Below are 24,889 nucleotides of genomic sequence, written 5' to 3' on the forward strand. Positions count from 1 at the left end.
GAGACTACCTGAAAGCAGAGGGGACTCAGTTCTTAATCACTAGCCAGTGATTAGGTGGGCACCAGGATGGCACCGGATGAAGTCACCTCGACCAGGTGAGTGGGCGACGCTGGGCTCTGCAGTCTTTGGACCAGGAGACGTTGTCGGCGACCAGGATGGAGGTGCGAGCTGTCCTACGAAGGTGTCTGCTGTCGGCGATGCTGGGCCCAGGATTGGGGCAACAAACCTTGGCAAAGGCAAGCCCACGCGGTGGACTCAAGATGGCATCTGGAGTGGACCAGGAGGGTCCTGGGTGCTCCTCTTTTGGAGGGGAGCAAGGGCCAGTCTGGAGCAACCAGACCAGCAATGGAAGTGTTGTGGTTCGTCGTCAGGAGGGCTACAAGCCAGCGGACAATGCGGTGAGCAGCAAAGAGCAGAAGGGCCCCACGCAGATCTCGTGGATGCTGGGGGGCTGGACTTCGGTGCTGGAGCTGCTCAGGGTTAGGGCTTCTCAAACCCAAAAGCACTCACTCGAGGATCCCTCGGCGGTCGTGCTGGATAAGCGTTGGGCAGTCTTGAAGATGGCCAGTCCCTTCAGGTCTCGTCACACCCACGAATCTCAGCTGGGCTGATGATGTAGGTAGAGGTCAGAGATGTCAGGGAATCCGGGTCTCGTCGAGCTGGGCAGTCTTGATCCGGAGGATGGACTTGCAGCAAATCCGCATGCGCTTAAATGGTGCCCGCTGGTGCAGGGTGGCTACTCCTTAGCCACAAGGGAGAGTCTTCAGAAATGTTCAAGAGTTCTTTCGTGGAAAGTAGTCAAGATTCAGAATTATCTAATTTGGGAAGGGGCCTGCTCCTACCTTTATTCTAAAAAAAAGGGGCTGGCACGCGACTAGGTTCTGCCTATGGGTGGGACCAGGAGGGGGGTGGTTACACCCCTCTCCCTTGTCCGGACGTTCCCCAGCTCAGGGGCTGGTGTGCCCCTGGAACATGTTCAAGCCGGCATATGCACAGTGAGCACCGGGGTGCCACTTGCAGTCACCTTCCTCTCAGCCCTGCCTAACTGGGATACACAAAACCCTGTCTGGGATGGTGCTAGCACCGCCCCTGACAGGAAACCCTTTGTCCAAGCTCTCCTCGCTGGAAGGACTCCCAGCAGCAGGAGGTCAGACTTATGTCTGTGGTGGCAGCATCCATTTTGTGATGCTGAGGCTCGAGTTAACTTTAACCGGGGTTCACAGTTACATACATGTCGTGTCCCTCTAGAAGGGTGGAATGCTAATCCCGTCGCCAGAATTGGCGAGGGGGTTAGTATTCCAATTCGTAAGACACCTTACTCGACATGTTTTGATAAAGCGATTCCAAAGTTGGCAAATAACCGCGAGGATTATAAGGCACTTAAGAGTATATGGTACACGTTATCATGGAACAGCTATTAGGACTTGGTTCCGCAAGCTGCAGACGGGCTCAGCTCATGCCAGAGCACCATCTCACATAATTCCAAGCACTCTGCCTTCAGGATTGTTAAGGCCTGCCATAGGAGTGACTGATAGGAATACATGTGTCCATTTTAGGGTTAGATATAGGAATACTATATCTAAAGCAAAGGGTGACTACACCACCTTGCCCCAGCTGTCGTGCAGCCAGTTGTGTCAGATTTAGATGGCCAGCCAGGGGTGTCATAATAAATGCTTCAGCCCCTGGTAGGCCCTGGGTACACCTATGTTCTGGGTACAGGGACTGATAAGGTGGCCCAGTACCAATTGGTAAATGCACCTAAGGTACACGTGTCAATTTAGAGAGAGAACAGCTAGGCTGTGGGTCTGATTAGCAGGCCCACAGCCAGGGAAAGTTGTAAACCAGTGAAGCAAAAAAGCAAAAATCTGGTGTGATCATAGGATTGCAGACCCTACTCTCCTACAGCCGTCGCCTCTTTGGCGACAAGGCAGACAATGCGCTTGAGCGCTTTAAGGACTCCAGGGCCACGGCCAAGTCCTTGGGCCTCTCGGCCCCGCACCAGCAAACTGTTGCCTTTCGTGGCCAAGGAAGGGGCGCACCCACATTTCCTGCCAGCCACGGCCCGCAGACTAACATCCAGCGTGGTGGCTGACGTGGTAACCTCCGTGGCGGCGGTCGGGGACAACGGCGAGGTCAGTCCACACCTACCCCTGCAGCATCCGCCTCAAAACCCTCCTAGTCCGAGCTTTCAGGCCCATGTGATGCCAGTGGGGGGCAGGGTTCGCCATCACCTCCTCCACTGGCGCACTGTCACATCGGACAGGTGGGTTCTGCAAATCGTTGGAAGGGGCTACTCACATCCTTCGAGGCGACCCCTCCAGCCATGCCACCGCAGTACCACCGCGTGTCGGGGGTTTACTTGAATCTTCTGCGAGAGGAAGTTACGGCCCTCTTGGCCAAGGGGATCATTGAGCGCGTTTCTGGGCCAGAAGTAGGGTGTGGTTGTTACTCCCACTACTTTCTGGTTCCCAAGAAGGGCAAAGGGGGCCTACGCCCTATCTTGGACCTGCGGAATGTCAACGGCTTCCTCCAGAAGGAGAAGTTCAAGATGCTGACACTGGCTCAGGGCTTGACTGCTCTGGACCCAGGAGACTGGATGGTAGCGTTGGACTTGCAGGACGTTTATTTTCACATTGTGAGAAAGATCGGGTCGGAACCCCTGTTAAGGCGGAACTACAAAGCCCAGACGCCCTTGCACGACCATGGCGGCATTCCGTCTCACCTGAAACCTGGACGAAGACCGATATCTCTCCTCTCTTTCCACAGCGTGAGGTAACGGCTAGAGGAGGTGCTACGAACAATGGACGAATAAAAACAGACGCCTCACAGGAAGCTGGGTCGTCGCGGAACGTCAAGGAGGCGGGACCAGAGATGAACCACGAGGAGGATGCTGAATCTCGGAGCCGGGAGCCGGAGCTGAACGCCGAGAGTCAAGACAGCGTTGCTGACCAAGAAGAGGAGGCGGGGGAAACCGAAGACCGCTGGACGGAGGAGTGGTGGTGTCCCCCGGAGGAGGCTGGAGAGCGTGCCGTGACTCAGGAGAGTTACGGCGGGGCCGGTGAGTGACTTTGAACCGAAGCCCTTTGGGGAAACTGTTGTGTGTTGAGGGAGGTGGGAGGTAGGGAGGACATTGTGGGTGGTGGGTGGATTTTGTAAAAGGGGAACACGAAACTTGCATTTGTAAAAGAGCAGTACCGACTGTATCACGTTAAGCTACTGGACTGGGATTAGGTCATTGGTCTACATTCTTATCCTCATTTTGTATCCGTTCACTCCCTATTCCCTTACCCATCACTTCCAATACCTTTACGCACTCCCCTTCACCCTACCCATTTTTTGTGCACTACTTTACGGTGTAGGAGCAAGGGTTTCAAACCAACCATATCACTGACGGTCCCTTTCTCTTCTTCCCTCTCGGTACCTCCGGTAAACCAACACCAGGGAGACTCGGTCGCCCCAGGACCAACGACCACTGGACGAAGAGGAAGGAACATCGACAACCACGGCAGACCCTTTCAACCTCGGAGAGCTCGGTGCCGCGTGTGGAAGTGCAGACCCCGTCGTGAAACCAAAAGCCTTGTTTCCTGACAATAAAAGTGCTGTTCCCCAATATATTCAGCCTCCGGGTCTGTATATCCGACCTTCCCTCCCACAAGTGGAATAAAACTACAGAATACCTGGACACTAGGAGAGTCAATCTACCCTTGAGCACCGAAATGCTCTTGTTACCTCCCCCACGGGCTGCGGGTGCATAGGTGTGAAAGTGTGTCGGGTTTCCGCGTTGAAGTCAATGGAGCCTTGAAGAAAGATGCTGCAGGCGACCAGGAGGAAGATGTCCGGAGTGATCCAAGGGCGGATCGAGGAAGATGGAGACCTGAAAGCAGAGGGGACAGTGTTCAAAGTCACTAGCCAGTGACTGGAGTGGAACCAGGAAGGAACCAGATGATGTTGTCGCAATCAGGTGAAGAGGTGACGCTTGACTCTGCAGCCACGTGGACCAGGAGGTGTCTTCGACGACCAGGATGGAGGCACGAGCTGTCCCACGCAGGCTCTCGCTGTCGGCGGTGTCAGTTCCGGGGTCAGAGTGAACAGGCCTTGGCAAAGGCAACCCACGCGGTGAGTGGAGATGGCGTCTGGTGCGAACCAGGAGGGTCCGGGGTACTCCTCTTTTGGAAGGAAGCAAGGGCCAGTCTGGAGCAACCAGACCAGCGGTGTAGATTTCAAGGATCGTCTAGGAGGCCACTAGCCAGCTGGCAAGTGACCAGACAACTCATCGAGCAGCAATCAAGCAAAAGGGCCCCACGCAGATCTCGTGGATGCTGGAGGGCTGGTCTTTGGTGCAGGAGCTGCTCGGGGCTGGGGCTTCTCAATCCCCAAAGCACTTACTCGAGGATGCCTCAGAAGTCGTGCTGGAAGCGAAGTGCAGTTTCTTCAAGATGGCAGGTCCCACATGTGAGAAGTTGGCCTGATATATAGTGCTCACTATTCTAGTGATCACTGTGTATCATACCAAACGACCCTTATTGATGTTTGGTTGTAAGTCAACCTTATAGACCAGCTATCCTAGTAGCGTGGACAAAAGCAGTCTTTAGGCTAAACTCTAGAGGGCGTGTTAATCCAGCTGTTTTACCATCACATATACCCCTTGAACACCAAGTGAAAGGACACCACACAAGTTGTTATGAAAAATAAAGTATATTTATTTATAACAAGTCTACCCTGAACTCTTTATGATTCAGGGAGCTAAGCACAAAACAAAACTCTTACGAAAATACTTCAAGTTGCACAATTTACACAAATGCCCGAGGGGCACGAAAAACTATATACACTAAAAGTGGAATGCGAAATACTAGCAGGTAAGTAACAAGATCCAGAGGCTTCAGGATCGCTAGGACTACACTACTAAACCCTAAGGTTAGGAGCAGGGGGCCTAGGGAGATCGGGTGCAGAGTGTGCACTCTCACGCGGGATGCGGGACAAAGTCTATGGAGGCTAGTATTTCTAAAGTTACTGTTTTCGGACGAATCCGACTAGGTAGACTTAAAACGAAAAAGGATCTGGACACTTGGATAGTGAACCTGCGTTGGAGCACCCAAATGCTCGGATTACCTAGCCCAGGGGCTGCGGCTGCATAGGGTTCAAAAGACGTCAGGAATCCTCGTTGTAGTCTATGGAGCCTGAAAGAAGAAGTTGCTGGCAGGCGACCAGTGAAGATGTTCGGTGTGATCCAAGCCTGGATCGGTGATGGAGACGACCTGAAAGCAGAGGGGACTCAGTTCTTAATCACTAGCCAGTGATTGTGTGGGCACCAGGATGGCACCGGATGAAGTCACCTCGACCAGGTGAGTGGGCGACGCTGGGCTCTGCAGTCTCTCGGACCAGGAGGCGTTGTCGGCGACCAGGATGGAGGTGCGAGCTGTCCCACAAAGGTGTCTGCTGTGGGCGATGCTGGACCCAGGATTGGTTCAGAAAAGGGGGTGGTGATGAACAGAGTGTCTAAATTAAGCAGACCACTCTTACCCAGTCCAAAGATCAGGGCTTGATCCATCACCGTTTTTTAGCTCACTGCACCATCCCAGCTCAGAACTTGGCTTTATGCAAATTAATCTGACCCTGGCCCAGTGCATCATGGGATCAGGGCAGACCAAACTACCAAGCCAATTCTTATACTGGGAAGGAAACAAGCTACCGGGGACCGGTTCCTGGCATTTCAGCCGTCTTCGGCCCGGCTTGCTTGAATCCTTATGGTGCAATGAGCTAGGGACTCACATCTGAGTATACCCTTCCACGCTTATGGTGGACAAAAATGATTCAAAAAAGGGGGTGCGCCATCACTGTACCATCAGGATTCAAGCAAGCCGGGCCGAAGAAGGCTGAAATGCCAGAAACCGGTCCCCGGTAGCTTGTCTCCTTTCTGGTGAAGAATTGGCTTGGTAGTTTAGTCTGCCCTGTTCCCATGATGCACTGGGCCAGGGACAGACTGATTTGCATATAGCCAGGTTCTGAGCTGGGATGGTGCAGTGAGATAAATAACGGTGATGGATCAAGCCCTGATCTTTGGACTGGGTAAGAGTGGTCTGCTTAATTCAGACACTCTGTTCATCACCACCCCCTTTTCTGAATCGTTTTTGGCCACTATAGGTGTGGCAGGGTATACTCAGACATGAGTCCCTTTCTCACTGCACCATCAGGATTCAAGCAAGCCGGGCCGAAGAAGGCTGAAATGCCAGAAACCGGTCCCCGGTAGCTTGTCTCCTTTCTGGTGAAGAATTGGCTTGGTAGTTTAGTCTGCCCTGTTCCCATGATGCACTGGGCCAGGGACAGACTGATTTGCATATAGCCAGGTTCTGAGCTGGGATGGTGTAGTGAGATAAATAACGGTGATGGATCAAGCCCTGATCTTTGGACTGGGTAAGAGTGGTCTGCTTAATTCAGACACTCTGTTCATCACCACCCCCTTTTCTGGACCCAGGATTGGGGCAACAAACCTTGGCAAAGGCAAGCCCACGCGGTGGACTCAAGATGGCGTCTGGAGTGTACCAGGGAGGTGAGGGGTGCTCCTCTCTTGGAAGGGAGCAAGGGCCAGTCTTGAGCAACCAGACCAGCGGTGTAATCGTCATGGTTCGTCGTCAGGAGGGCCACTAGCCAGCAGGCAAGTGACCGGACAACGCGGTGAGCATTAAAGAGCAGAAGGGCCCCACGCAGATCTCGTGGATGCTGGGAGGCTGGACTTCGGTGCTGGAGCTGCTCAGGGTTAGGGCTTCTCAAACCCCAAAGCACTCACTCGAGGATCCCTCGGCGGTCGTGCTGGATAAGCGTTGTGCAGTTTTGAAGATGGCCGGTCCCTTCAGGTCTCGTCACACCCCCGAATCTCAGCTGGGCTGATGATGCAGGTAGAGGTCAGAGATGCCAGGGAATCCGGGTCTCGTCGAGCTGGTGAGTCTTGATCCGGAGGATGGACTTCCAGCAAACCGCAAGCGCTTAGATGGTGCCCGCTGGTGCAGGGTGGCTACTCCTTAGCCACAAGGGAGAGTCTTCAGAAATGTTCAAGAGTTCTTTCGTGGAAAGTAGTCAAGATTCAGAATTATCTAATTTGGGAAGGGGGCCCGCTCCTACCTTTATTCTAAAAAAGGGGCTGGCACCCGACTAGGTCCTGCCCATGGGTGGGACCAGGAGGGGGGTGGTTACACCCCTCTCCCTTGTCCGGACTTTCTCCAGCTCAGGGGCTGGTGTGCCCCCGGAACTGGTTTAAGCCGGCATAAGCGATACCAAAGTTGTCAAATAACCGCGAGGATTATAAGGCACTTAAGAGTATATGGTACGCGTTATCATGGAACAGCTATTAGGACTTGGTTCCGCAAGCTGCAAACGGGCTCAGCTCATGCCAGAGCACGATCTCACATAATTCCAAGCACTCCCACGAAGGCGTCTCTTGTTGGCGATGCTGGACCCAAGATGGGGGCAACAACCCTTGGCAAAGGCAAGCCCACGCGGTGGAGTCAAGATGGCGTCTGGAGTGGACCAGGAGGGTCCGGGGTGCTCCTCTTTTGGAGGGGAGCAAGGGCCAGTCTGGAGCAACCAGACCAGCGGTGAAATCGTCGTGGTACGTGGTCAGGAGGGCCACTAGCCAACGGGCAAGTGACCGGACAACGTGGCAAGCAGCAAAGAGCAGAAGGGCCCAACGCAGATCTCGTGGATGCTGGGGGGCTGGACTTCAGCCCCCCAGCATTCCCCCATCAGCAAACCGCAATGCTTAGGTGGTGCCTGCGGGTGCAGGGTGGCTACTCCTTAGCCACAAGGGAGAGTCTTCAAAGAAAGTCAAGAGTTCCTTTCGTGGAAAGTAGTTCAAGATTCAAGATGATCTAATTTGGGAAGGGGGCCCGCTCCTACCTTTATTCTAAGAAAAGGGGCTGGCACGTGACTAGGTCCTGCCCATGGGTGGGACCAGGACGGGGTTGTTACACCCCTCTCCCTTTTCCGGACTTTCCCCAGCTCAGGGGCTGGGGTGCCCCTGGAACTGGTTTGAGCCGGCATATGCACAGTGAGCCCCGGGGTGCCACTTGCAGTCACCTTCCTCTCAGCCCTGCCTACCTGGGATACACAAAACCCTGTCTGGGATGGTGCTAGCACCACCCCTGACAGGAAACCCTTTGTCTGAGCTCTCCTCGCTGGAAGGACTCCCAGCAGCAGGAGGTCAGACTTGTGTCTGTGGTGGCAGCATCCATTTTGTGATGCTGAGGCTCGAGTTAACTTTAACCGGGGTTCACATTTACATACATGTCGTGTCCCTCTAGAAGGGTGGAATGCTAACCCCGTTGCCAGAATTGGCGAGGGGTTAGTATTCCAATTCGTATGACACCTTACTCGACATGTTTTGATAAAGCGATACCAAAGTTGACAAATAACCGCGAGGATTATAATGCACTTAAGAGTATATGGTACGCGTTATCATGCAACAGCTATTAGGACTTGGTTCTGCAAGCTGCAAACGGGCTCAGCTCCTGCCAGAGCACCATCTCACATAATTCCAAGCACTCTGCCTTCAGGATTGATAAGGCCTGCCATAGGAGTGACTGTTAGGAATACACGTGTCCATTTTAGGGTTAGATATAGGAATACTATATCTAAAGCAAAGGGTGATTACACCCCCTATCCTTTGTCCAGTTTCGCGCCAGAGCTGGGGCTGGAGTGCCCCAGCAACTGGTTTGAACCGGGGTATGCACAGGGACACCTTGTGTGCCCCAGGCATGTCTCATTCCTTTCAGCCCGGCCAACCTCAATACACAAAATCCTATCTGGGGTGGTGCTAGCACCTCCCAAGGCAGGAAACCCTTTATCCAGGCCTCCCTCGCTGGAAGGACTCCCAGCAGCAGGAGGTCAGACTCGTGTCTGTGGTTGCAGCATCCATTTTGTGATGCTGAGGCTCTGTTTAACTTTAACCGGGGTTCTCAGTTACATACATGTTGTGTCCCTCTAAAAGGGTGGAATGCTACCCCTGTCGCCAGAATTGATGAGGGGGTAGTATTCCAATTCGTATGACACCTTACTCGACATGTTTTGATAATGCTATGCCAAAGTTAGCAATAACCGCGAGGATTGTAATGCACTTAAGAGTATATGGTATGGCACTATCATGGAAACAGCTGAAGGACATGGTTCCGAAAGCTGCAGACAGGCTCAGCTCATGCTAGAGCACCATCTCACACATAACCAAGCACTCTGCCTCCAGGATTGTTAAGGCCTGCCATAGGAGTGACTTACAGGTTACTATGTGTCTATATGTAAGTAGGTATAGGAATACTACACCAAAGCAAGGGGTAATTACACGACCTTGCCCCAGCTGAATGATCAGTCAGTTGTGTCAGATTTGGATGGCCAGCCAGGGGTGACACAATACATGCTGCAGCCCCTGGTAGGCCTTGGTTACACCTATACCCTGAGTACCTAGGGTACACTTTTACATGGGCTGACAAGGTGAACCAATTCCTAATTGTGGATGTACCTAGAGTAGATGGTGAATGTAGAGAGAGTGCATCTGGGCTGTGGGTCTGATTAGCAGGCCCACAGCCACATCTAAGTCGTAAACCAGTAAAGCAAAAGCAAAAAGTGGGGGTGACCATAGGAAGCAGACCCTACTCTCCTACAGGCGGTGTAGGAAGGTGGATACCTGACTATGGTTGCCCCCAACTTTTTGCCTGGTGTTTTGCTGGTTTTCCGACTTAGTTGACCTGGGACCCTGCTATTCAGGGCCACAGGCCTACTGCTCTCTCTGTAAAATGGATTCCATGTACATTAGGTACATATCTAATTGGTACTGGGCCACCTTATCAGACCCTGTAACTCTGGGCATAGGTGTACCCAGGGCCTACCAGGGGCTGCAGCATGTATTATGCCACCCCTGGCTGGCCATCTAAATCTGACACAACTGGCTGCACGACAGCTGGGGCAAGGTGGTGTAATCACCCCTTGCTTTAGATATAGTATGTAAATGTAAATGTAAATGTAGGTATACTTATATAGCGCAACCTGTCACCACAAGGGTATCCTGGCGCTTGCCTAGGGAACCCGTCCTGATATTCCCCTGTGAGAAGCCCCGACAGGGTGTCCACAGGGTGAAAGTCAGGCATCCCGCCGCGAGGGGCCGTTGTGGAGATTAAGCAAGCTATTGCCCAGAGTCGCAGAGTGTGAACCCGAGAGTTGAGGAGGCACCGGGACGAGAATTATCGAGTCCGTGGAATTTTAGCCCAAGACCCGCCGGGGCGGGGAATTGAACCCTGGTCCAGGACCGATCTCAGATTCCGGGTCTGCCGCCTCTAACCCCTGAGCCACACTTCTCCACGGTATACCTATATCTAACCCTAAAATGGACACCCGTATTCCTATCAGTCACTCCTATGTCAGGCCTTGACAATCCTGAAGGCAGAGTGCTTGGAATCGTGTGAGATGGTGCTCTGGCATGAGCTGAGCCCGTTTGCAGCTTGGGGAACCAAGTCCTAATAGCTGTTCCATGATAATGCGTACCATATACTCTTAAGTGCATTATAATCCTCGCGGTTATATGCTATCTCTGGTATCGCTTTATCAAAACATGTCGAGTAAGGTGTCATACGAATTGGAATACTAACCCCTCGCCAATTCTGGCGACGGGGTTAGCATTCCACCCTTCTCGAGGGACACGACATGTATGTAACTGTGAACCCCGGTTAAAGTTAACTCAAGCCTCAGCATCACAAAATGGATGCTGCCACCACAGACACAAGTCTGACCCCCTGCAGCTGGGAGTCCTTCCAGCGAGAGGAGCTTGGACAAAGGGTTTCCTGTCAGGGGCGGTGCTAGCACCATCCCAGACAGGGTTTTGTGTATCCTGGGTAGGCAGGGCTTTAGAGGAGGGTGACTGCAAGTGGCACCCCGGTGCTCACTATGCATCTGCCGGCTAGAACCAGTTCCAGGGGCACACCAGCCCCTGAGCTGGGGAAAGTCCGGCATGGGAGAAGGGTGTAACCAAACCCCCTTCCTGGTCCCACCCATGGGCAGGACCTAGTCGCGTGCCAGCCCCTTTTCCTAGTATAAAGATAGGAGCGGGCCCCCTTCCAAATTAGATCATCTTTGAATCAAGAAACTACTTTCTACGAAAGGAACTCTCGACTTCTTCTCAAGATTTCTCCCTTGTGGCTAAGGAGTAGTCACCCTGCATCCGCAGGCACCATCCAAGCATCGCGGTCTGCTGTAATTCTCTCCTCCGGATCAAGACTGCCCAGCTCGACGAGAACCGGCTTCCCTGGCACCTCTGACCTCTACCCACATAGTCAGCTCAGCTGAGACCCGTGGGTGCGACGAGAGCTCGAGGGACCGGCCATCTTCAAGACTGCACGACGCTTGCCCAGCACGACCGCCGAGGGATCCTCCGAGTGGGTGCTTTGGGGTCCGAGAAGCCCCAGCCCTGAGCAGCTCCAGCACCGAAGTTCAGCTCTCCAGCATCTACCTGATCTGCGTGGGGCCCTTCTGCTTTTTACTGCTCACAGCGTTGTCTGGCTACTAGCCCGCTGGCTTGTGGCTTTCCCGACGACATCAACACTGCTGGTCTGGTTGCTCCAGAATGGCCCTTGCTCCCTTCCAAAAGAGGAGCACCCCGGACCCTCCTGGTCCACTCCAGACGCCATTTTGAGTCCACCGAGTGGGCTTGAATTTGCCAAGACTTGTTGCCCCAGTCCTGGGTCCAGCGACGTCGACAGCAACAACCATCGTGGGTCAGCTCGCACCTCAATCCTGGTCGCCGACAACGCCTCCTGGTCCGTGAGACTGCAGAGCCCAGTGTCGCCCACTCACCTGGTCGAGGTGACTCCATCCGGTGCCATCCTGGTGCCCACCTAATCACTGGCTAGTGATTCAGAACTTGGTCCCCTCTGCTTACAGGTGTCTTCGATCCAGGCTTGGATCACTTCGAACTTCAACACTGGTCGCCTGCCAGCAACTTCTTCTTTCAGGCTCCATAGACTGCAACGAGGATCCCCGACGTCTTTCCAGACCTATGCAGCCGCAGCCCCTGGGCTAGGTAACTTTGGCATTTCGGTGCCCCAGCATAGCCTCACTATCCAAGGGTCTAGATCCTTTTTCGTTTCAGCTCTACCTAGTCGGGTTCGCCCGAGAACACTAACTTTTGCATTTACTAGTATCCATAGACTTTGTCCCGCATCCCGCGTGAGATTGCACACTCTGCACCCGAGTCCCCTAGGCCTCCTGCTAGTAATCTGAAGGTTCAGTAGTCCAGTCCTAGCGATTCCAAACCCTATGAGATTAGTACTTACCTGCTAGTAATTTCGCATTCCACTGTTGTATTATATGGTTTTTCGTGCCCCTTGGGCACTTGTGTAAATTGTGCAACTTAAAGTATTTTCGTAAGACTTTTGTTGTGTGCTTAGTACCCTGTCCTCATAAAGAGTACAGGGCTGTTGTGATCTAAATAAATACACTGTTTATTTTCGTAACACTTGTGTGGTGTCCTTTCACTTGGTGTTCAAGGGGTATATGTGATGGTATAACAGCTGGCTTAACACGCCCTCTAGAGTTTAGCCTAAAGACTGCTCTTGTCCATGCTACTAGGATAGCTGGTCTACGGTTGACTTACAACCATTTATCAATAAGAGTCGTTTGGACTGATACAAAGTGCTCACTAGAATAGTGAACATTATATATCAGGCCAACTTCTCACAGGCGGCGTCTAAGTTCTCCGACGACGTCATTGTGACGACGGACGCGAAGCTGCAGACGACGCCTACCGACACGCAGCGGTACTGCTACGCAAAATTTTCCGGATCCAGTCTGACGCCTGGGGATTAAGGAATCTAATACTAACTACTGTTTCTTACAGATGTATCGTTACCGAAGGTAAGTAACTTGTGCTTTATGTTTTCTCCTAGACAGTATCTGAGGTGTGTTTTTCATATCTGATAGAGACTACTAGCCGCAGATTCCTTAACGTAGAATTATCCCCAGGCGTGAGACTGGGTCCGGAAATTCTTGCCCAGGAACCCTGCGCTCGGGGGGGACAGCATCATGCGGCTCCGCCAGGCGTCGCCCGCGTACGTGACGTCATCTAAGTCACATAAGTCCACCCTGGCGCGCCTACGTCAGTTTTTTCCTTTTTTGCGTGCGAAACTGATCCGGTTCTTGCTCTCTGCCTGCTTGGGCCCATTTTCCTTCGATTTTTTGTGGATTGTGAGAACAGTGCGCGGATACCTTCGGGTTTAAAAACGTGTTTGTCTTGTGGGCGCTTGATATCAGCGACGGATCCTCACCTCATTTGCATGTGGTGCTTGGGGGAGGATCACGGCTCCACGGACTGCGAAGCTTGTCAGCGGTTGAAGCCGAAGTCGCGGCGGGAACGCCGCTTGAAACTCCTCTTGACTCGCATGTGCAGATCGGCTTTGTCTCCTCACTCAGCTTCTGCGGAGGGTTTTCGGAGCTGCCGTCATGGTCGCCGTCGTTCTCATCCATCTTCTGCCGCAAGAGCATCGCGTCCCTGTGGGTAAGTGTCGCAGTTTGTCCCCGAGGGCTGGTTTCCAGTCTGTAGGGGGCAGGGGCTCTCCACGGGTGATGCTGCCCTGTGTCTCGTCCCCCTATCCACCGTTTCCCCAGTGAGGAGGCGTCGAGAGCCCAAATGGAGACATATTCGGCGGCTTTGCAGGCCTCGCTGGCTTCTCGTTCTCCTCCTCCTCCTTCGCCTCCTGAGACGTCAGCGGATCCCTTGCGCCATGCAGGGCCCTCCACGGCGTCGCCGGCGGCTTCGGCAACGGCACCGAATGGTTTGGAGGATGTTGTGCCGTTGGGGTGCGGCCCTTCGGGGGTCCCTGTGGTTTCGCGGGAGGTCGCCGGGGTTCGGGTCACATCCCCAATCCCCACTCGACCCTTTTCGACAGGTTCTGTCTGAGGCCGAGATGACGCCGCTTCGGCGCCGGCAGCTGCTGGCCGGGACGGCACCACAGGAGTCGGCGGACCCCTCTCGTCCTGTCATGGGTCGAGGTCGAAGGGGGACCCTATGTCCCTCCCCTGACCCTTCTCATCCCTCCACGCAGGTGGCAGCCTCGTCGGAGGTCGAGTCGGCCTTGGCGGCGCCACGGGGGTTGGCGAGCCCCTCTTGTCCCCTTATGGGACGTGGCTGGCCGGGGGCTCCTGGTCGTTCCCTGGGTACCTCTTGTCTCTCCGTGCAGACGGCTGCCTCGTCGGAGGTCTAGTCGGTCTAGGCGCCTCCGTGGGGGTCAGCGGATCTCACTCGTCCCCCCATGGGTTGAGGCTGGTGGGGGACTCCTTGTCACTCTCCCGGTGGTTCATTCCTCCAAGCAGGCAGCTGCGTGGTTTGATAGTCGAGTTGGAGCCTTTCCGGCGCCGCCCCTTGACCACCTCGGCTCCAGGCCAGCCACGGTCCCCAGCACCATGTGACGAGGTGGAGGCCTGTCCGGCGTCTCCACCGACGACTACGCCCTGCTCCAAGTTGCGGATTATACCGCGCTGGACAGGCTTCAGTTGGTGGATTCGTCCTGGGATGTCCCTTCTTCCCCAGAGGTTGGGTGCCTGCTGGTGTGGTCCTCACCGGAGACGGGCCGCCGAGTCGTGGCTTTTTCCCCAGTTGGGGTTGTGCTCCTGCTGTGTGTGGTCGTGCCAATTTTGCATGTGTTCCTTGTCTCCAGAGGGGCCTGTCTACATCCTGGCAAGGTGGCTTTCGGGTGCTGCAGTGTTGATGCTGCTTCGTATGGTGTTGTTCATCACCATTCTTTTCCTGCTCTTTTGCACACTGTTCCCATAATCCCACAGTTTTGTCTGATGGCTCCACGTTGTGGGGCGTAAAAGTTCTCGGAAGAAAACTGACGTAGGCGCAACAGGGTGGGACATATGTGACCTCGCTGACGTCACGTACGCGGCCGATGCCTGGGCGGAGCCGTGTGATGCCGTCCTCCTGACGCGCAGGGATGCTGGGCAAGAATTTCTGGATCCAGTCTCACGCCTGGGGATAATTCTACGTTAAGGAATCTGAGGCTAGAATCGTCTCTACCAGATACATCGTTACCGAAGGTAAGTAACTCGTATGATTTGTTGTGTGAATTGTATTTTGACCATTCTACATATATTTTCTTTATTTCAGGTTGTTATTGAGTTGTCTGACCACAATGTAAATACTGATCCCTTTCATCCGTTTGAAAAACATCAGGTAAGAAAGCATGTGGTGTGAATACTTATTTTTATTTTTATAAATCTTTCTATTAACAAAATTGTCAAAGAAAAGAAAAGACATAGGGTGAGTTAACAGTAACATCTTTGGTCAATAATACAATGTGGTTTGTACAGAATTATAAAGCCAATATGTGAGTTATGGATCACAGGGAGTTTGGCGCTTCCACCCCCGCTCGCTGCGCCGGGGGCACACAAATCTCTCCATGATAGCTATTCTAATCTCCCCAGACCTTTCCCTATTTCTCAGGACATCCCCTGGCCACATACACTGACATCTCCCTGAACATACACCAGTCCAGGTCCTCCGTCCACTTCGTAACCCGGGGCGGCCGGCTGGCTTCCCACAACTGCGCAATATTCCTCTTCGCAACCATGCACGCCAGTGTCACCCATTGTTTCCCATATGTGTTGAAGTCTGTGGGCTGCCACACATTCAATATACACCTCCGGGCGGGCCTCTGGGCATACCTCCACCCCTATAGCGACCCTTATCTTCTCATGAATCTTCTTCCAATATTTCTGTACTTCTTCGCAGTGCAACAAAATGTGCATGAAAGTGCCTAGTTCTCCACAACCCTGTGGCACTCACCACTCTCTATTCTACCCATTCGTACCAGACGAGGCCCTGTAATGTACGACCTATGCAAGATCTTAAGCTGCACCAGTCTAAGTCTCATCTGGATCGCTACCACTCTCGGGGGAACAAAACACCTATGCCCAATCTTCATCATGGAGCTCAATGCCATCCGCACTCCACTGTGTTCTAATGGTGTGAATACTTTTATCTCATTTTCTTTTTACCATTTATGCATGAGTGATATGCAATGTCTTCCTTGTTTTTTTCAGTAAAATGCACTCACCCTAATGGAGATACAGCACACTGTACAATATGAGGAAACACTGTACAATATGAGGAAATGTATGTTTAAACAATCCAAGCATAAAAGGGCAAATGTAACAAAAAGGCCTTTTAGAGACTTGAAACAAGCAAGTCTGAGTGGTCCAAGGTTGAGTGGGAGAGAATGTCAGTTTTCCAGAACATGCCCCTAACAATGCATCGGAGGGCTATGTTAGTATGATGCAGGCACACAAATGAGGTAGCCCATGATTGGCTAGCATTAATTTGTGGCTCAAGGCCACACCACAGCTAACCATTGCACACCATGCAAGCTAGGCATGCGCTCCAGTTAAGAAACTTGGTTCAGAATCCAAGTGTGATCGCCTGTATGGGAGGCGCAGTCGTTGGATAAAAGTGGAGTTTGGCATGTAATGCTTTCCCCTTTACTCTTTATTCAGACTCAAGAATATAGGAGATTGTTTTAAAATGCATATTCCGACTTTTGGGAAAAAGGGATTGCTGCAATTGTGCTTTATCTGAAAGAGACACGTTAGTGATAGATTCCTTACCTTAAAATATCACCAAACGTCAGAATGGATCTGGAAAGTTTTTTGCTAGCAGTACCTCTGCGCGTCAGTAGGTGGCGTTGTGCGGCTCCGTGCGTGTCGCTGGCATCGTATGCGCCAAGATGACGTCACAGTGACTACTTAGACGCCACCCATGCGCGCTGACGTCAGTTATTTATTTTTTTCCGCGCCAGTAAGTGCAGATCCGGTTAGAGCACGTACCTTAGTCACTTTTTGACTATCCTTTTGAGACTTTTTGTCTCCTGTAAGTTTATTCCGGTGCACGTAGGGATGCACGTAGGGATGCCTCGTTTTAAGTCTTGTGGGGCCTGCTGTCACAATATGTCAGTGGCGGACCCCCACAACATCTGCCTCTACTGCCTGGATTCCAATCAAGACTCCCGGTCCTGTTGAGTCATGGCCCCAAAGACCTAGAGGGAGCAGTGCTGGAAACTGCTGTCCAGGGGCACACTCAAGAGAAATCTCGCGGGGCCATCATCATTGCTCCTTGGGCTCCAAGTCTTCACCCCCAGAATCGGGTAAGAGATGACACAAAAAGAAGTCGAAGAAGCGTTGTCGCTCTCTGACGTCCCCCCCTTCGGTCCCCGGATGTGGACGAGGGGGACAGGGATTCTGCCCCTGCAGCTCCTTTATAGCCCGGGAGTCCTGCGACCTAGCCACCTTAACCGGGTCCGTCGGCGACTCCTGCACAGGTGCAAGAATTTCTTGCTACCATGGAGTGCTGAAAAAGGGTCGGCGCGACCAGGCCCAAGTCATCCTTGTGGCTCCGTATTGGGCACAAAGATATTGGTATCCCGAGCTACTCAGCATGTTGATTGATCCCCCGATCCGACTGCCTCTTTGGGAAGATCTTCTGTCGCAGCAGCAGGGGACGGTCCTCCATCCGAACCTGTCCAGCCTCCATCTCCATGCGTGGAGATTGAGCGGCGACAGTTGACAGCTTTCGATCTTCCTCCCGAAGTCTGTGATGTCACTCTGGCAGCCAGGCATCCCTCCACTAAGACGGTATACGCCTGCAGGTGGAACAAGTTTGTGGCATGGTGCACAGCAAAGTGCCCCTCTTTCTGAAGTCCTTCTATTTCTACTATCCTAGGCCAAGCAGGGCTCTGCTCTGGGCACTATCAAAGGTTATCTTACGGCCATTTCCTCCTTTCTAAGGCTTGCAGATCAGCCTTCTCTTTTTAAGTCCCCGGTTGTTAACCGTTTTCTGAAAGGCTGCTGTAGGAGAGTAGGGTCTGCAATCCTATGGTCACTCCAGATTTTTGCTTTGTGCTTCACTGGTTTACGACTTTCCCTGGCTGTGGGCCTGCTAATCAGACCAAATGCCTAGCTGTTCTCTTTCTAAATTGACACATGTACTTTAGGTGCATTTACCAATTGGTATTAGGTCACTCTTATAGGTCCTTGTACAGTGTACCATAGGTACCAGGGCAGAAGTGCACCCAAGGCCTACCAGGGGCTGCAGCATGTATTATGCCACCCCTGGCTGGCCATCTAAACAGACACAACTGGCTGGTAACAAAGCTGGGGCAAGGTGGTGTAATCACCCTTTGCTGTAGATATAGTATACATATATCTAACCCGAATGGACACATATATTCCTATAAGTCTCTCCTATGGCAGGCCTTATCAATCCTGAAGGCAGAGTGCTTGGTATTATGTGAGATGGTGCTCTAGCATGAGCTGAGCCTGTCTGCAGCTTTCGGAACCATGTCCTTATAGCTGTTCTATGATACTGCCATACCATATACTCTTAAATGCATTATAATCCTCGCGGTTATTGCTAACTTTGGCATAGCATTCTCAAAACATGTCGAGTAAGGTGTCATACGATTTGGAATACTAACCCCTCGCCAGTTCTGGCGACGGGGGTAGCATTCCACCCTTCTAGAGGGATACGACATGTCCATAACTGAGAACCCCGGTTAAAGTTAAACAGAGCCTCAGCATCACAAAATGGATGCTGCCACCACAGACACGAGTCTGACCTCCTGCTGCTGGGAGTCCTTCCAGCGAGGGAGGCCTGGACAAAGGGTTTCCTGCCTTGGGAGGTGCTAGCACCACCCCAGACAGGATTTTGTGTATTGAGGTAGGCCAGGCTGAAAGGAATGAGACATGCCTGGGGCACACAAGGTGTCCCTGTGCATACCCCGGTTCAAACCAGTTGCTGGGCCACTCCAGCCCCAGCTCTGGCGCGAAACCGGACAAAGGATAGGGGGTGTAACCACCCCCCTTCCTGGTCCCACCCATGCGAGGGACCTAGTCACTAGTACAGCCCCCTTTAGCAGAATAAAGGTAGGAGCTGGTCCCATTCCAAATTAGATTATCCTGAACGACTCTACAAAGAAGAAACTCTGGACTTCGACGTCCTGCTCCACAGAAGACTGAAGAAATCTCCCTTGTGGCCAAGGAGTGACCCCCCTGCACAAGCAGGCACCATCAAGCGTCCTAGCGGTTCACTTTGTCGTCCTTCCTGCCGGAACCAGACTTCAGAGCCCGACGAGACCCGGACTTCCAGACCTCTCCGACCTCAACTCACATCTGCAGCACAGCTGGGATCCGTGGGTGCGACGAGACACGTGGGACCGTCCATCTTGGAAAAACTGCACTTCGCTTCCAGCACGACTTCTGAGGCATCCTCGAGTAAGTGCTTTGGGGATTGAGAAGCCCCAGCCCCGAGCCGCTCCTGCACCAAAGACCAGCCCTCCAGCATCCACGAGATCTGCAAGGAGCCCTTTTGCTGGTTTGCTGCTCGACGCGTTGTCTGGTCACTTGCCGGCTGGCTAGTGGCCTCCTAGACGACGATCCTTGAAAACTACACCGCTGTTCTGGTTGCTCCAGACTGGCCCTTGCTTCCTTCCAAAATAGGAGTACCCCGAACCCTCCTGGTCCGCACCAGACGCCATCTCCATTCACCGCGTGGGTTGCCTTTGCCAAGGTCTGTTGACTCCGACCCCGGAACCAACACCGCCGACAGCGAGAGCCTGCGTGGGACAGCTCGTGCCTCCATCCTGGTCGTCGAGCGTAACACATTGCTACACTATTCCAGATACCATCCCAGGGGCCTGCGCGACGCACTACCTTATGGCCAATTCTTGCGGATTCGCCGCAACTGCAAATGGCGTAAAGACTACTACAGGGTGGCCGACATATTGGTTAACAAGCTCATAAACAGGGGTTACCCACGATGCCTAGTGACAAAAGCGAAGAAAAGCGCCTGGTACAACCACCGTGAACACCTGCTGACCCCGAACAACAAAAAGACGCTGACTAGAATCCCATTTGTCTCTACATTCAGCCCTGACAGCAACAAGATCAGTAAAATAATCAAGAAAAATTGGCCCCTTCTACGATCCCAAGAACAGTTTCATGAACCTCCCTTGTTCTCCTATCAACGGGGAAATGACATCGCCAATCACTTGGACCAACCAACCCACGGACAAACACACCATTACAGCCGCCTGGGGCATGGAGCATGTAGTTGGCCACTACAAATGTCAATCCTGCTGTGTGTGCGACCTCACCATCAACACAAAGGAGTTCATCTACAATGGCCTCACCCACAAACTCAACCACCACTCCAACTGCAAGACTCAAAATGTGATCTATGCGATCCGCTGCCCATGTGACCTCATTTACATCGGCCAGACCACCCAAATGGTGAAGCAGCGGATCATCCAACATAAGAGCAGAATCAACTGCAAAGTGTTGACCGCCCCTCTGGTCACACACTTCCTCGAAAAACAACACCTTGACACAGACTTGAGATGGATGGTCATTAAAAAACCTACACTGCTAATCAGAGGCGGTAGTATGTCCAATCTGTTGAACAGAGCAGAATGTAAATGGATTTCACGTTTCGACTCGGTCAACCATGGCCTCAACACACTTGACGAGTGGAACAGTACTATCCCTGTGTAACACCATGAAACTCATGCACCCACAAATACCTGGTTTCATTTACAGGTTTGCTAGCCCCCTTGCAGACCCCCTGTGCTTCCACTTACTCAATCTAGTCCATCTGTCTTGCATACTACCAGCCTGGTTCTGCACCTGAGTACCAATCCGAATTGTTCCTTCCCATGTCAATCTTGTACTGTTTTGTGGACACCACTCCTACTCACTCAGATTTATTCCGTAATACATGTAAACTAATTGTTTTTTTTGCCTACTGGGCTAATGTTTAGCCGCCACTTACGATTGTCTTAACTATTGTACACATTGTGTTCCAATTATGTACTGTGGTGCTAACACAACGCTAACTCACTCTGTTCTAGTCCAAAAACATGTAAACTAACTGCCAGGTTTCACACCGTTTGACTTTTGTTCAGCTGTCTCCAACTTTTGTACAAACCATTGCTTACAACGCGCTAGATGGCTAGGCGATTGGGGCCACAATATTTTGTCTGTGTTATCCTTGCCGATTTCAGTCTGTTATCACCCGCGCTGATCAAACCATGCATGCATCGATCCGATATGCCCTTTTCAACCAAGTTTTAACTGGGAACCCCATCGTTGCCCCAACAACACTCTGACACGTCCATAGCCCCGCCCCTTCCCTCCCCAGCCACGCCCCCCCTGCATCACCACCCAATCATTCCTTATATACAACGCGACACCCCTTCCGGGTTCACGGAGCTGCTCCTTCCCTCAGCGAGCCTCCCGAGCGTTCACAGCCTTCGTTGCCCCTGGCCGCCTTGATTCATTCAGGTTGTGACTTAACTTTACTCGCGGAGCTCGGCACCAACCGCCTGGAACTGGCGGCCGCTCCACGTATATTTCCGCTCTTTGCCTATCCCGCCGATCGCGGGTACAGCTAACTATAACTGGCGACTCTCTCCCTCCCACAGGTGCTGCCCCTCCTAACCTACCCTCGGCTGCGCCAAACCATTTGCAGGTAATTATTCAACCATGTGAGCCTGCTACACGATCATGCCAACTCTCGGTCATGATGTTCTTTGTCCTTCTCCCCCAGACTGTTTACCCGCTGCCTCCGCCCTGGGACCCAGGAACCACGCGATTTGCAGTGTATGCACAAGTATGTCTGAGCGTCTCGCCGTGTACCTGCCCATTCACGTTAGTTTCCCTTTGCCGGGTCCTCGCACGCCTTAGGCATAGTTTACATCTACTGCCATGCGAGGGTTTCCACTCCAACCACCCAGTTTTCACTGTGCAGGTTACCCTCCCACCTTCTTCACGCCCACTTACTACCGCCACTCCACACGCGGTTTTACTACGATTCATCACCCTGCAGCACCGATCCTCCTGATACCGTCGCTATCCCCTAGACACGCCCCACCCTCCTAATTACACCACTTACCATTCGCAACCTCCAGGCGCGAATGCTCCCAGGTTTCCACCTATTTAATCGCACGCCGGTTGTCCCCTTACTAACTTTAGTTGACACCCTCAAGGGCACTTTCGGCCCCCCGCAGCATCTCCCCCACTTCTCACACCAATTCCCCCGGTACCGTTTCTAGACCAGCTCACTACCATCCTGCTTCTGTACCTACAGTCGGACCACCCCTCCCTCCCCTCCCCCACTGCCCCGCTTCCCAATTGCCCCCTTGCTCCTCTCCCTTGTCCACGCCCCGCCTCCATTACCCTGCCTGATTCGACCTTTCTCCCCTCAGCACTGCCTGAACCCGACAACCCTGTCCTGAAGACGATCCCGACTCACTGGGATCGAAACGCCGTCAACATCACAGCGCAACTTTATGGCGCATTCAACGTTTTTGGCTCTTGTAAAATTGTTTGATATCATGATTTAAGTGACTAATGCTTAATCCTGCGGAGCCATCACTGTATATTTCCTTTGTCACCTTGCGCCGGTCACGTTGTTCACGTTCAGCACTTGCATCATCACCTTTCACCAATTGTATATATCACCACTCACCAAGTGCCTTCAGGTTGTCACATGATTTCCTCTGTACAGTGCTGCCTAACTGTATTCCCATGTGAAACACCCTCCTCTGAATTGGTGAATAACAAGCTCTTAAACCATATGAGCCTCCTTGTTTCTTTTTTATGTAATGCTGGCTGCATACATCATTTAACTGCCTTAAATTGATACCTGTTGGGAATTGTTGTTTTATATATACTGGGTACCTATGGTACACTGTACAAGGACTTATAAGAGTGACTCAATACCAATTGGTAAATGCACCTAAAGTACATGTGTGTCAATTTAGAGAGAGAACAGCTAGAATTTACTCCAGTATTGGAACTTTCATGAATTCCCATTGCTTGTATCATTCCCCGTCGTCGGAATGGGAGCCTCGGTAATAATATATATATATATATACCTAGGTAAATACACCCTAATAGGTGTATAAAAGTAAAAAATTAGGCCTAGGCCTCATTATCTTTTGTAGCCTATTGGTGTCATTATGTAAAAAGACCCAAAGTCACCCTAGCAACCAATCAGATCAGCCTCACCCTGTAGAACCTTCCTTAGAAAGCTCAGAGCCTCAGATTTTCTACCGCATCGTTGGTGACAGGGAGTCTCCTTAGAGCTCTGCTCTAACTTCTACTTGAGGTACTATTTAAACAGTTTTTCTGACAGGATTTCTTTCAACCTTGTCATGGCTGATAAGGAAAAGAAGAGCCTTTTCAGGGCTTGTGCCACTTGTGGCAAAAAACGACTTTATGCAGAAGATCAACATAATGACTGTATATACTGTCTGTACCCAGACCATAAGGTAGAGGGGTGTAGTATATGCAGGAGGATGCCAGTGAAAACCCTCCGTGATCGTGATCTGTGGCTCAGGAAGTTGGAAAGGAGGGAAATAGTCGTTTCTGGTGATGAGGAAGATGCCAGATCATCATCTTCTAAGACATCTTTGAAGAGGGGTGGATCATCTGTGGAGGTTTCGACTGAACCCCCCTCAAAGGCTATGCGTGGGACCTCTGATAGGTCTGGCAAGCCAGGGCCTAACGAATCTCCTCACGTGAGTGTAAAGGAGAGGGAAAGGCAAGCACCACAGGTGCAAAAGGCTAAACTGGATGAGAGCTCGGCTGGGCCTTCCCACCAGGAGAAAGTAGCCAAGTCCTTCAAGAAACCGACTGTTGAGGCCTCTACAGTGGTCAAGAAAGACTCTAAAACATCTGAGGTGAATTTTTCTCCTCAGTCGTCGACGAGCCATCCAGCGACGACGAGGACGACGACGACGAGAGCGTCGACGAAGACTTCGACGTCGATTCCGTCGGCGAAGACTGGATCGACGACAGCGTCGACGACGATAACCACGTCGACGGTTACCACCTCGTCGACGAAGACCATCCCGTCGACGATGACTATTCCGTCGACGGTGGCAATCTCGACGGCGACGATCGCGTCGACGACGATGAGCCCGTCGACGAGGACGGTTCCGTCGACGATCTACGTCGACGATGATGAGCCCGTCGACGACGACAGTTCCGTCGACGATCCCGTCGACGGTGAAGGGACTCTCGTCGACGGTCCCGTCGACGACGATTCAAAATAAGGAGAATGTGGATTTGTTTTCAACGCCGTCGACGGAAGGTGCTGCAGAAAGCATCAGAAGGAGGAGGATAACTCCAGATATGACTTCACCTAGAAAGGTGCCTTCATTACCTCCAGCCCTTTTGTTGGATGAGGAGGACTACTGAGAGGAGGAGAATGAGATGTATGGAGATGCATACAGTCCATCTCAGTTGAATCTAAAATACCATGATTCGGACTTGGATGAGGAGTATTATTATCAACAGGAAGAGCGACCACAAAGACAGGTCCCATACCAGGAAACCCAACCACAGCAGGGCATGGTAACGATGCCTATGAGTCTTTTGACAGACTTAAGGGCAATGCTGGAGGAGTATAGGAGCAGACAAGGGTCGCGACCAGTGGAAGGTCAAGCGCAGGTTCAACCGCAGGTGGTGGCAGCTCAGTCAGTACTGCCTGCACAGGAGGAACATGAGAGGGAATATCCTCGGCAGACGCAAGTCCAAGTTGATACCTCGGATGAGGATGAAACAGGGCAGAACCAGGATCAAGACCCTGATAACGAATGGAACCAGTATATAGCTCCGGATCCGGCTTCACCAGTGCCAGACCCGGTCGATTCGCCTCCGGCAGATGTAGGAGGTTTCTTCAGTTTGATGGAAAGAGCCACAGCACGCTTTAAGCTAGCAATGCCTACAACATCTACGGATTGTTTCTTGTACGATTTTAAAGAGGCATACCGTAAGGCGGTGCGTTCGATTCCCATTGTGGAAC

At 52.2% G+C, this 24,889-nt stretch overlaps 1 protein-coding gene across 2 annotated transcripts in view; it reads left to right on the forward strand.

The window, feature by feature from the left end:
• Positions 1-24,889, forward strand: part of LOC147698808 (E3 ubiquitin-protein ligase TTC3-like) — a 1,930,429-nt gene that overhangs the window by 1,252,104 nt on the left and 653,436 nt on the right. For both annotated transcript variants that reach the window (XR_015299370.1, XM_086935404.1), the window contains exon 34: positions 15,137-15,202. Coding sequence is in view for 1 of the 2 variants with exons in the window: in XM_086935404.1 (XP_086791530.1) it covers positions 15,137-15,202 (66 nt within the window). In the remaining variant the exon portion in view is untranslated. The remainder of the gene's footprint in view (positions 1-15,136; positions 15,203-24,889) is intronic.

The sequence above is a fragment of the Lissotriton vulgaris genome, chromosome 8 (assembly GCF_964263255.1).
Source record: "Lissotriton vulgaris chromosome 8, aLisVul1.2, whole genome shotgun sequence".
Classification (NCBI taxonomy): Eukaryota; Metazoa; Chordata; class Amphibia; order Caudata; family Salamandridae; genus Lissotriton; species Lissotriton vulgaris.